Source organism: Cricetulus griseus, chromosome 3, assembly GCF_003668045.3.
Source record: "Cricetulus griseus strain 17A/GY chromosome 3, alternate assembly CriGri-PICRH-1.0, whole genome shotgun sequence".
In the NCBI taxonomy this organism is placed as follows: Eukaryota; Metazoa; Chordata; class Mammalia; order Rodentia; family Cricetidae; genus Cricetulus; species Cricetulus griseus.
The window spans coordinates 237,702,409-237,713,046 of NC_048596.1; the positions used below are offsets into that span (position 1 = coordinate 237,702,409).

A 10,638-nucleotide genomic window follows, 5' to 3' on the forward strand; every position below is an offset into this window, starting at 1 on the left:
CGCTGTCTCAGATCCTCAAACTCCAACTCCCAGCTGCCCCTGGAGCGCTTCTGACTCTCCTCCAATCAGAGAAAAGAGAGAATCAAAGGAAACAGACGCACCGCGCATGGGCGTGGCTGTTTTCCGGCTTCCCGGGTAAAGATGGCAGAGCGCGGCTATAGCTTTTCGCTGACTACATTCAGGTACCCGAGGGACCCCACGTTCCATGCATCACAGGTCCCAGGAGTGCCCCAGACCTGGTCCCCGTGTCCTGGATCTGGCTGGTGTTTCCGCAGGGGCGCGTGGGGGATGGAGCTGCACTTGCAGCTTTGCAGAGTCATGTGCTATGCCAGGCCCGGGCCCTGCTAGGGGCCCGCCGCCTTTGGGGCTGAGGATCTGGAGGCTCCGAGTCAGGCACTGGCTTTCCCTCTCTAGATTAGAAAATGGGTGATTTGGGATAGCATGTTTCCAGCTGGTCCATTGAGGACTAGCATTTCCTTCCTGGCCCAGATAGGTCTGAGCCGGAGCTTTGGAAACTGATTCTTGGTCAGTCGTGTGAGACCCTCCTTTTGTTTTGGGAAATCCTTCCTTACGGTTCAGTCCCAGTCTTCGTCTTCAATCCGAGGCTTAGTCTCCCGTGTAGCAACAGTGTACGTTGAAGCTCACTCTGCTTTCGGTTTCCACTATGCTCCTATAGAAGCCTAAGAACTACAAAATGAAAGCCGATTTCCTATCAGGTTTTCGTGGCACGCTCAGACTGATAAGCTGAAGTCGATGTTTTGCTTGACACATCACGAAAAGATTGCTTTAAAAAGATTTTAGACCTTTCTGTTATGGGACAGAGAGTTAGAGAAATATATGTACTTTGTTTCCTCATCGTTCCGTTTAAGAAATTTCATTATGGAAGAATTTGGACTACGGTTTGGCCATTTTCTTAAGGATCCAACTGAAGGCAACCAGGGTCTACTTGTTGAATTTAACTGTAACTGGTTTTCCACTACCACCTATACGGATGAGCTAACCACAGCAAGGTTGTCCATGAGTAGCCAAGTCGATATTCAAACTTCGTTTTAAAAACAAAATGAATATACTTTTCGTTACAATATATTGTCTTTCTTTTGAAAACTGCCGTTTTGTAGTTTCAAGTAGGAAGAGAGGGTTTGCAATTTTGTTGTATTTTGGAAAGTTTGAATGAATTCCACTTAATTCCTTAGTAAATAATTTCATTATCTACTAAGGCAGAGACTAATTATGCATGGTAGTCACGTATATTTATAAACAAAACAATAATGAGGTTTTTAAGTGTGGCCTCATTGGAGCTGAAGCGAAGGAATATAGATCATAAGGGACTGGAAAGTTTTTTAGATTTCTTTTTGAGACAGAGTCATTTGTAGCCCAGGCTAGCTTAAAATGGCCAGTAACTAAGGATGAACTTCAGCTTATCTTCCTGTGTCTGCTTCCCTGGTGACAGGTTTCTAGTAGTGCACTACCATACCTGTTTTTTGCTGTGTCATGGATTCTGAGCAAGTATCCTGCCATAGATAGGAGCCACATCCTCACCCCCTGAATCTTTTATAATAAATGTCTGAATGTTTTCACAACAGATTTCTTTAACAAACCTTTTTTTTTTTTTTTTTTAACATGATGAGGTTTAGCTATTTAGGAAGAAAACATTGTTTTTAGTCTTAAAACTCTTAGTGGTGCAAGCTGACAGAGATAGGAAGTAAAGCAAGTTTTCTTCCAGGTTGCATTTGGCTGAAAATGATAAATGAGCAAAAGAAATTGATGCCTACTGGTTCGGCACAGTGTTTTTCTGTTACTGGAAATTTTATTGAAAGAGGTAGGAGTATAACTTCAGACCAAGCTCTCAGGAAAGGCCTGTGCTTGGTGAGTTTCGAAACTAAAGGATGAGAAAGAGCTGGCTGCTCGAACATTTAAGAATAAAGAGAATTGTGGACAGGATAAACCATAGTTAAAGCAAAGGAAAGAGAATTATTGTTCCCCCCGAGCCTATCCAAATCTAGTAAGTGTAGTTTCCAAACAACTTTATGGCAGATCTCAGGAGCCAACATGTTTGGTTAGTTGACCTGTATGTCTTCCTTCTGTCAGAAGTGTGCAAATATAGCAAATACCTTTGTTTCTTTTTAAGCCCATCTGGTAAGCTTGTCCAGATTGAATATGCTTTGGCTGCTGTAGCTGGAGGAGCCCCTTCAGTAGGAATTAAAGGTAATTAAAAGTTTCATTCACTTTGGATGCTTGTTAATAGTTACCTGAAATAGATTCTTAACAGTCTTTTTGTTAGATTAGAGAATTTTGAAGTTTAAAGAAAATAGCATTCAGCTTCGTTTAAATTTCACAGCAAATACAGCATTTTAATCTATTGGGATAATCCATAAGTAGTCTTTTTCTCAGAAAATTATTTCTATTTTATTTTTCGACAGTCTTCTTTTTCTGTGGAAGTTTTATCTTATTTATAAAGGACTTGTAAAACATCTAAAGATAAAATTATTGTATGTTCCAGTATCCTTATAGAGAAATTTCTTATTGTTTATATTAGAATAGTTAATGAAGTTTATTGTTTTAAAACCAGTAAACCTGAAAGTGTTGAGAGGGACTGGGTAATACCTGCCACTATGGGGATTTTTTTGTTTGTGCAATATAAATGACCAATGACAGAAAAGATGATTTATTATTTCTTAGGTAACTTTTGTATAAGAATCCAAAAAAAGGTTTTATAATCTAGAGAAAGCAACAAATTTAATAGATCTGTAAGTAGAAAGCTAATGAAGAATACATTATAATATTTATCTTTTTTTTCCTCTCTTTTAAGCTGCAAATGGTGTAGTTTTAGCAACTGAGAAAAAGCAGAAATCCATCCTGTACGATGAAAGGAGTGTACACAAAGTGGAACCGATTACCAAGCATATCGGTTTGGTGTATAGTGGCATGGGCCCAGATTACAGGTATTACATACCATTTACAGCGTTTTCTCATGATCTGATATCTTAATCCTTTTTTGTCATTGTTTCTTTTAGTCCTGGCAGCCTGATGATACCTAAGTTTAGTTTGCCTGTAAAGAGTTACTTTATGGAAGTTGATCTTGTGAAACACAGTTGTCAAAGAGGTGATAAATTACCTACTTACCTGTTTTTTTCTCATCACTATCTCATTTCCTCCGTCTAAGGACTTGGTAGGAGGAGCTTTGGTGTTGTGATGCACCTTAAAAATGTTCAACTGCATTCATGTTTTCGTAAAGTATTGTTAAGGTGATTCAGGCAGCAAGAGAAAACACGAACCATGTAAAGTTAACCTCATTCTGTTTATTTATGCTCTTTTCTTTAAGGCCACTGAAGGCTTCTGAGTGGCCATCCAAGATTCATTCATAGGCTTGTAGAATCACTCCCTTTGTATTTCACTGGAAAAGAGAGAGTATCCCTGTTACACTGGGATACCAGTAAGTTGAAAGAGATTGATAGCTTCCTTTTTGTCATATACAACTAAAACCAAAGTTATTTAATTTTATGAAACAAGATAGAGTTTCACTTGGAATTATAAGTCAACAGAGTTACCAGAATATGATTAGCTTTCCTCTTGTGGAAAATTCTATACCACTGTGTAGAGTGGACACTGCAGTAGACTGTTGCTGATAAAATAAACTTAGGAAGTAAGGACATATGTGTCTTAGAGAGAGATAATGTGCAAATTTCAGATAATTAGGCATGAGCCGATGAAGATAAATCATCTTTTTCTTAATATATTTGATTACTATATAGTTGTGTTTGTCAGTGTTCTCTGAAGGAACAGAACTGATAGGATATATATATATATATGTATATGTATATGTGCGTGCGTGTGTGCTTAAACATATTTTGTTTTCCCTGTGGGGCTTATTAGACTGACTTCCACGATGTAGTCTGGGAAGTCTAACTGGCTGTACAATGGCAGAAAGGCTGAGAATGTTTTTCAGTCCTTGAGACTGGACATCTCAGCAGTGTTGGAATCCTGAAGAAGCTGTCTTTAATACTGGTGGCAGTAGGATAGACACTGTCCAGCTTGAGTGAGGCAAGAAAGCTAAAAGCAGTTTCTTTGTTCTGTGACCTTTTTATCTGGGTTGGCACCACCAGATTTAGGGTATGTGTCTTCTTGCTTCAAATAATCTGATATTTAAAAATTCTTACAGCAACTTAGATCCCAGTTAATTCCAATTGTAGTCAGGTTGACAACCAAGATTAACCATCACAATAATACACTTTTATACGCTGTATAAAAAGTGGTTTCTTACTGTTTATTTAATCTTTGAAGGCTATTTCGATTGAGGCAGAGTTTAAGGAAAACTACAGAAAAAAACAGAGACATAGGGACAGAAATATGCCCAGAATTGAATGAGTATATTCATATGCATCTATGTTTGGGGTGGCTGAGTGAAGTGTAAATAGACTGCTCTCAAGACAAGGGGGGCAATTTGGTAGAAGTCAGAGTAGGAGGCATGAGGCTCTCATTTTGTAAATTAAATCTGTTGCCTTTAAACAGTGTGTACAAGTTTTGCCTGCATATATATCTGTACTGTGTGCATGCACCGCCCCCAGCGGCCAGAAGAGGGCGTTGGACCCCCCTGAAAATGGAGTTAGGATGGTTGTGAGCCTCCATGTGGGTGCTGGGTGTTAAACCTGTGTCCCCAGAAAGAGCAGCCAGTGCTATTAACTGCTAAGCCGTCTCTCCCGATCCCTAAATCTGTTAGTATCTGTACTCTAGTCCTGCTTCTCTTTCTGTTTGCCTTCTCTTGTAATTCTGTTTCTTTTCTAAATCCACTGGAATCAGGTGTCAAGAGACTACCTCTGAGCTGATAGCTATTAGGGAGAGCCCATGCTAAGCTTGTGTTGTGTGTGTGTGTGCTTTTAGAAGAAAGTTATGGGGTAGTTAGTAGTGTTATACTTTAATTATTTTTCTTTATTACTTTAGAGTACTTGTGCACAGAGCTCGGAAACTTGCCCAGCAATACTATCTTGTCTATCAAGAACCCATTCCCACAGCTCAGCTGGTGCAGAGAGTAGCCTCTGTGATGCAAGAGTATACCCAATCGGGGTAAGTTGTTTTATTACTTGAAGACATGTATCATGAATTTGAAGAAGGAAAAAAATTGTAAAAGAAAACAGATAAGTAAGAGTTGTCTTCTTTGTGTATTTGCTAACAAATGAAGAAAATCCCTATGATAATGAATATTTCTGATTTTGACTGGAAATAATTTTAAGGCAAAATGTGACTGTATATGATGCTGCACACCTGTAAACTGAGTATTTGGTAATTTACCTCAGGGAGGTAAATCACAAATTCAAGGCAAATCTGGGTTACATAGATACTGTTTCAAAAGGAAGAAAAAGGGGGGAAAAAGAATGAGAGAAGCATCTTGATTTTAAAAGGGCCCTTGGCCAGTGATTCTTTATAGGCAATCTTTAATGCCTCTGTACTTAGCTTTTCAACTTAAAGTAACTGTGAGCATATGAAAACAGCAATAAGGTTTTAATGCCAGTATTGTTTTTTAAAAGAAATGTTTTGTATTTTATTTATGTAGATGGGTGTTTTGTCTTCTTGTATGTCTGCACACCAGAAGAGGGCATCTGATTCCATGATAATTTTATGAGACTACAGTTGTTACATAGTTGTGACTCAGCATGTAGTTGCTGGGAATTGAGCTCAGGACCTCAGGAATGGCAGCCAATACTTTTAACCGCTGAGCCATCTCTCCAGCTCCCCAATAGTCTTAAGTTATTACTGTGATGAGTTAGTGTAAAAGTAATTGCTGATAGATAAGCCTAGTGTGAAAGAGATATTTATTAAATATGTTAAGATGTGTTTCTCCATGCTTAGATAGTAACACCTTTATAGGTGTGTGTCTTACTCCACTTTGTGTTATTGTAACAAAATATCTCAAATAGTTTTATTTAGTTCAGAGCTCTTTGGGTCCAAGGTTATGGTTCATAGTTGTACAGACTATTTGGCAAGGTTTTTCTGACAGATAGCATTACATGGCTAGAAGTCACACAGTAAGAGAAAGTAAGAAAGTGGGAAGTGATCTATTCCATAGAAACTAATCTACTTCTGCAACATCTAACCCACTCTGAGAAACAAATATTATTAACCTTCCCCAGGATGGCACCATTTCCCACCTCTTGACACAATTTTGTAATTATGTTACACTGAGAAGTACTTTCTCATGAACTTTTGGGAACCAAACCTTAGCAAGTATGTCATTTAACTTAGGCTCACTGCTGTTCCTAACTAATAAAACAGAATTGATTTTAAATGGGTTCATTAGAAGTTAAAGTTAGGAAATCTAACTCAGTTTGCTTGGTACTTTGCTTTACTTGTGAGTATATATAAATTCTTTATTCCAAGTCATTCTTATTTTCTTTCTACAGTGGTGTTCGTCCATTTGGTGTTTCTTTACTTATTTGTGGATGGAATGAGGGACGGCCATATTTATTTCAGTCAGATCCATCTGTAAGTATCATTGCATATATTTGAAACATTCGTTAGAATTGCCTTTTATATATCTAATAAAACTTGAAACCATAAAATGTTAAAATTTAGCAAAATTTTCTTTTTTCTTCCCACTTGTTTTTAATGATTTATTTTTACCTTTAATTAGTGGGTATGTGCATGTAACTGCAGGTGCCCATGGAGGCCAGAGGAGTCAGATCCCACTGAAGCTTGAGTTATAGGTAGTTGAGAGCCACCTGACTTGGTGTTGGGACTAGAATTTGGATCCTTCTTAACCCTAAGCCATTGTTCAAGCCCCTTCACTTCGATTTTAGAATTAAAGTAGAATACATTTGTTTGCACATTCAGCTTTTTTTTTTTTTTTTTTGTAGAACATTATTTGATAAGGAGCCATGTGCCACATTAGCTTTTGTCCTTTTTTGGTCATGTTTGTTAGCATGTACTAGAATGAGTTGTTGTGGTTACCAAATTTCATTAAGTCTCTCAAGTTGTTATTTTGGCAAACAGATCAGTCAGAGATGTGTAACAGGAGACCAGTGATACAATCTTTGCCATCAGTTTGATGCTAGGGTTGTTTTGAGTATGACTCTTGGAACAAAAGCACTGATCTATCTTGAATTTAGTGATTTACAGAATGATTGTGTAATGTGTGTCTTAACTGAGCTAGAAGGTTGATATCTGGGTATTTTCCATATTGTTCCGTTTGCTGTGAGGAGAAGCCTAAGAAAAAGCTCAAAGATAGGGAGTGAATTTTTGTTTATAAATTATTAGATAATAGCAAGTTCTGATGCAAGCCTTACACTCTTCCATCACAAACTGAAAAGGCAAAATAAGTCATGGGATTGTGAGAATGTCTGTGAGTGTATGAAGGTCAATGGCCTGGCATGCGGGCTTGCCTTTCTATCCAGTAGAGGAAGGCAGTGTCTGTAACTGTGTTTATCCCTTGTTCTCCTTTTCCTTACTGACTCTAAAAGGCATAGTCTGACCCTCACAATGAGCTTTCCTCTATGTGCATATCTTTGTTTTTTTCAGGTGAGGCTGTTATATGAAGGGCTTCTTAAACATTCCACTTGCCACCCTTTTTCACCCAGTAAAGTTATTTGTAACCATGATAAATATAAAATACATACACAAGTCAAATATTGACTGACAACCTATCTTAAAACAGTTCTTTGGTGTACATGTAATTTTACCTTTTATTAAAAACTAATGAGATGGATAGCTTGTTTTTATTTTTACAGAAAGAGTAAGTCATTGTAGAATACTTGAATCTACAGGCCCTTGGAGTTTCAGAGTTACCATTTTGATTTTATACTTGTCAATGCTTAAGGATACCACATCACATACTCACTGCAGAAATAGCAGAAAATGCCTATGGCTATTTCAAAAATTCTTGGAATTTCTAATCCCATCTAAAATTCACTTATTAGTTGTTTTTATGAAACTCAAGTCAGCAACCCAAACAACATTTAAAATTCCAACAATGGCATTCTAATTCTAGGCTTAGGAATGATGATATGCAAACATTGTTATTTCTTGTAATTAAACCATTGTCCTCCTATAAAAGTAGAAAACTTGTTTTTGAAGCACAGTAAAAGCACACACTCCCCGACATACAGTAGTCTCAAGTGAGTGTTGGTTGGTGTTGTATGGCATGATGGCAGTGCAGAATGCACTTACGTATTCAGAGCCAAAGCTGTGGTGAGGTCACATAGGTACCCTAGGAGAGAACTGCCAAAAACATGTTGGATTCTTCACATGCTGATTCTGAACCAATTTTTGATTGTTAAATATTTGGAAAGCCAAGTTTTTCATGACCCTATTAAAATATATTCAAAGTTTCTGATACTTTTCCATGAAAAGCCATCTCTGTTCACTCAAGATGCGTGAACACCAGTTTTCAGCATGTGACACAGTTTTAGATCCATTCAATCTATTAAGCTAAAATATTACTTGGTATTTTACTTTAACTCCTATTTCCTTTTATCTAACTTCTAAAGTACATCTTATTTACAGTAATTGCTCTAACTCATTATCAATGTTTGATGAGTTTTGATTTGTACGTGTGTGTGTGTGTGTGTGTGTGTGTGTGTGTGTGTGTGTACATATATAAATACCCGAGAAAACTGTTAACCATGTTCAGAGTAACAATTTTGAATTCTTTCCTGACTCTTTGTCATCTGTTTTATAGCCTTTAAACAAAACCCTATTTTGTGAAATTGCCATTCAACCTCAATAAATAATCATGACGTTAGAAGTTAGAGACCAATGATAGTTAAATTCAGATGTCAGAGTAATAGAGTTGTGTGTATGTTTTAAAATGTTTGTCTCTCCTGATTAGGGAGCCTACTTTGCCTGGAAGGCCACAGCAATGGGGAAGAACTATGTGAATGGGAAAACTTTCCTTGAGAAGAGGTAGGCATCCTAGGATCAGATTCCTTCGCAGACTGATCTTAAGACGTTAGAACTCTTTAAAAGTTTAGTTTCATGGATCTAACAGATTGGTTGTATCATTCTATATTTAAGTCTAGTAAGAGATAAAGGAAAAAAACATCCTAATATCTTGACTTCCTAGTCTTCAGTGTATTTAGTGGTAATATTACTCATTTCTTAAAGATTATTGCTCAACCTTGTTTCATTTTTAAAATATTTATTTACTTGGGGGTTTGGAAGGATTTCTCTAGGTAGCCCTGGCTCTTCTTAGACTTGCCATGTAGGCCACATTTCCAACTCACAGGGATCTGCCTCTGCTTCCTGAGTGGTGTGCTGCGAACATGTCCAAACCATAGGTTGTTTCTTAAATGTTTACATCTTAGTTCATTTCCCCTATCATATTTTTTAAAAAGCCATTATATTTAGAGAAGGATACTTAATAATGACTTGAAAATTAAAAATTGAGATGGCTGAATTTGGAGGCCCAAGCCTGTAATCCCAGCAATTGGGAGGCTAAGTCAGAAGAACTGCTTTAAGTTAATGCCAGCCTGAACTACAGAGTGGGCTCTGGTCCAGCCTGTGTTGCAAATAAAACAATGTGAGAGGAGTAGTTGGTATTGAGCAGGTCACATGATGTATGTCTAAGAATGGAGTGCTGTGTAAAATTGGCTGTCAGTGCTGATCACACAGCTGTTTCGATTACAGCTGTATTCTGGACTCTGTGTTGTCCTTGCCCTCCATTGTCTCTGATATTTTGGATAGGAAGTTTTATAGCTGAGGTCTAATAGATGATCCTTCTTTGCACATTTTTCACATAATATTCATGTTAGGTTATTAAAGATCTTAGCCTTTTAATCAAATTGTAAACTCAGTCTTGATAAAAACCTTTAAATTTTACTTATTTATGAGTCTTCATATATTACTAATATTACTAATGATAAAGAATTTTAGCAGTAGTCTGACTTAGTATAGTATTGCTGAAACATACAAAATTTTTTTAATAATGAAATTTTTTTTCATGGTAGGTATTAGTAGTTCAATAGAAGTGTCACTATTATTTGGAGATAGATCTCTTATTGAGATGATTAGGGAGTGGTCTTATAACTTAGTACTTTTAAGACCATTAAATTTTTAAAAGATTTCATGTTTTTGCTATCTTTTTATTTAAAATAGTTATGAAGAATCTATAACATCATTTTTTTCAATATTTTATTTAGATATAATGAAGACCTAGAACTGGAAGATGCCATTCATACAGCCATCTTAACACTAAAGGTTAGCTCAATATCCAGTGATGGTTTTGCAATGATGGTTTTTCTAATGAACTGCTTGTGAAATTGACCATTTTCCTTCCCTCCTCAATTAGGAAAGCTTTGAAGGGCAAATGACAGAAGATAACATAGAAGTTGGGATCTGCAACGAAGCTGGCTTTAGGAGACTCACCCCAACTGAAGTGAAGGATTACTTGGCTGCCATAGCGTAATAAAGATGTGCCTGAACAACCCAGATCTCACAATCTATCTACTTACTCATGTTTAAAGTATGTTTTGTTTGTGCAGACTTGTTTCTACATGGTTTAATGGATTCACATTTTTAAAATAATAACCACAATAAACTGTTAAGACCAATTTCTAGTTTTTAAGAGTAAGGGTTGTACGTTCTTCTTTCTCACTTATTCCTAGTTGATTTTGGAAATTACATTGCAAAGTAAAATGATAAAAAAAATCA

General features: G+C 36.9%; 1 protein-coding gene across 1 annotated transcript; it reads left to right on the forward strand.

Moving 5' to 3' along the window:
- The first annotated feature begins 30 nt into the window (after positions 1 to 30).
- On the forward strand, positions 31 to 10,638 carry Psma2 (proteasome 20S subunit alpha 2). Its single transcript, XM_027409403.2, has 8 exons — positions 31 to 182; positions 2,129 to 2,205; positions 2,810 to 2,942; positions 4,939 to 5,061; positions 6,396 to 6,477; positions 8,819 to 8,892; positions 10,128 to 10,185; positions 10,277 to 10,638. Exons 1-8 carry the CDS (start codon positions 142 to 144, stop codon positions 10,391 to 10,393), a joined length of 705 nt encoding a protein of 234 aa, XP_027265204.1. The 5' UTR covers positions 31 to 141; the 3' UTR covers positions 10,394 to 10,638.

Excerpts from the sequence above, each read along its gene's own strand:
- Psma2 (XM_027409403.2), top strand. The coding sequence starts at position 142 with ATGGCAGAGCGCGGCTATAGCTTTTCGCTGACTACATTCAG. Across the intron at positions 2,206-2,809 it reads CCCTTCAGTAGGAATTAAAG|CTGCAAATGGTGTAGTTTTA; the intron begins GTAATTAAAAGT and ends CTCTCTTTTAAG. Across the intron at positions 5,062-6,395 it reads CAAGAGTATACCCAATCGGG|TGGTGTTCGTCCATTTGGTG; the intron begins GTAAGTTGTTTT and ends TTCTTTCTACAG.